This window comes from Eimeria acervulina, genomic scaffold (genome assembly GCF_000499425.1).
Source record: "Eimeria acervulina Houghton genomic scaffold, Eah_scaff1285, whole genome shotgun sequence".
Lineage (NCBI taxonomy): Eukaryota > Apicomplexa > Conoidasida > Eucoccidiorida > Eimeriidae > Eimeria > Eimeria acervulina.
In genome coordinates, this window is record NW_013550299.1 from 1 (window position 1) to 1,461 (window position 1,461).

At 48.3% G+C, this 1,461-nt stretch overlaps 1 protein-coding gene across 1 annotated transcript in view; it reads left to right on the plus strand.

The window, feature by feature from the left end:
- Positions 1-686: 686 nt before the first annotated feature.
- EAH_00058020 (hypothetical protein, conserved) overlaps positions 687-1,461 on the plus strand; it is a gene marked incomplete at both ends in the record, with an annotated part of 7,103 nt that continues 6,328 nt past the window's right edge. The window contains one exon of the mRNA XM_013397364.1: positions 687-1,411. Coding sequence (XP_013252818.1) covers positions 687-1,411 — 725 coding nt within the window. The remainder of the gene's footprint in view (positions 1,412-1,461) is intronic.

Consider the following 1,461-nt stretch of genomic DNA (forward strand, 5'->3'; position numbering starts at 1 on the left):
TATAGATATAGATATAGATATAGATATAGATATAGATATAGATATAGATACAGATATAGATATAGATATAGATATAGATATAGATATAGATATATATAGACAGTATAGATACAATGCATGCATATGATATCTGTATATCGACAGTATAGATATTATACATACACGTACACATAATATATATATATATATACAGATAATATATATATATATATATATATTATACAGATATCACATATATATAATATATATATATTTACATTTTTATTTTTATCTTTATGCATGCATGCATGCATGCGTGCATGCAGCAGGTGTTTAATTGGAGGCTGGGTTCGGAGACCGCCGAGTTTTTTTTGATTTGTTTCTGCATTTAAATATTTTATTTTGTTTATTTATTTAATTTAATTTAATTTATTTTGTTTTATTTCGTGAAGATTTGCAGCAAAAAGTAAAAAGACGTCTGCTGCCCACAACACCCCCCAGCCCCAAGAGCATGCATGCAGATATCAATAAACCCTAAACCCTAAACCCTAAGCCCTAAACCCTAAACACTATACCCTAAACCCTAAACCCTAAACCCGAGGCGTTTCGCTTCTTGTGTGGGAAGGAATGAGGAGGCCCGGCAGGGGTGCCTCAGGGCCTGCCGCCGAGGGTTTAGGGTTTAGGGTTTAGGGTTTAGACTGGGTTAGTGTGGGGCCCGCTCTACGGGGGGACGCTCCCTTTGCTCTCCAGCAGCAGCAGGAGCAGCAGGAGCAGCAGCAGGAGCAGCAGCGGCAGCAGCAGCCGCAGCAAGAGGAAGCAAGAGGAACAGCAGCAGAAGCAGCAGCAACAGCAACAGCAACTGCAGCAGCAGCACAGAAAGATGAACGGGCTTTCGGGTTTGCCTCTGCCCCCAGAGGCTGCTGCCGTAAGAGGTCTTGCTGCTGCTGCTCCTTTTGCTGCTCCTGCAGGGGCCGGCGCTGCTGCAGGCCCTGCAGCTGCAGCAGCAGCAGCAGCAGCAGCAGACCCGTTTGTGTCGATGCTGCGTCCGCTGCAGCACTGCATAAAGGAGCTTTCAGAGTCGTGTGCCTGCTGCCGTGGCAACCCCCAGCAGCAGCAACAGCAGCAGCAGCAGCAGCAGCAGCAGCAATGGCAGCAACGGCAGCGTAGGCGAGCATTTGGGTGCTGCTGCCGCAGCTCGCAGCAGCAGCAATTGAGGCAGCGCATGCAAAGCACTCTATCGCTGCTGAAGCTGCTGCTGCAAGTCGATGCTCTCGGCTACAAACTGCAGCAGAAGTTCTCTCACCTGCTCCCCCCAGCAGCAGCAGCAGCAGCAGCAGCAGCAACAGCAGCAGCAACACCCGCAAGAACAGCAGCAGACTACAGGCAGATGCAGGAGGAACTAACCGCCACTGGGCTTCTCTCAGAAGGCCAAGTGAGAAATGAGCAGCAGCAGCAACAGCAGCAGCAGCAGCAGCAGCAGCA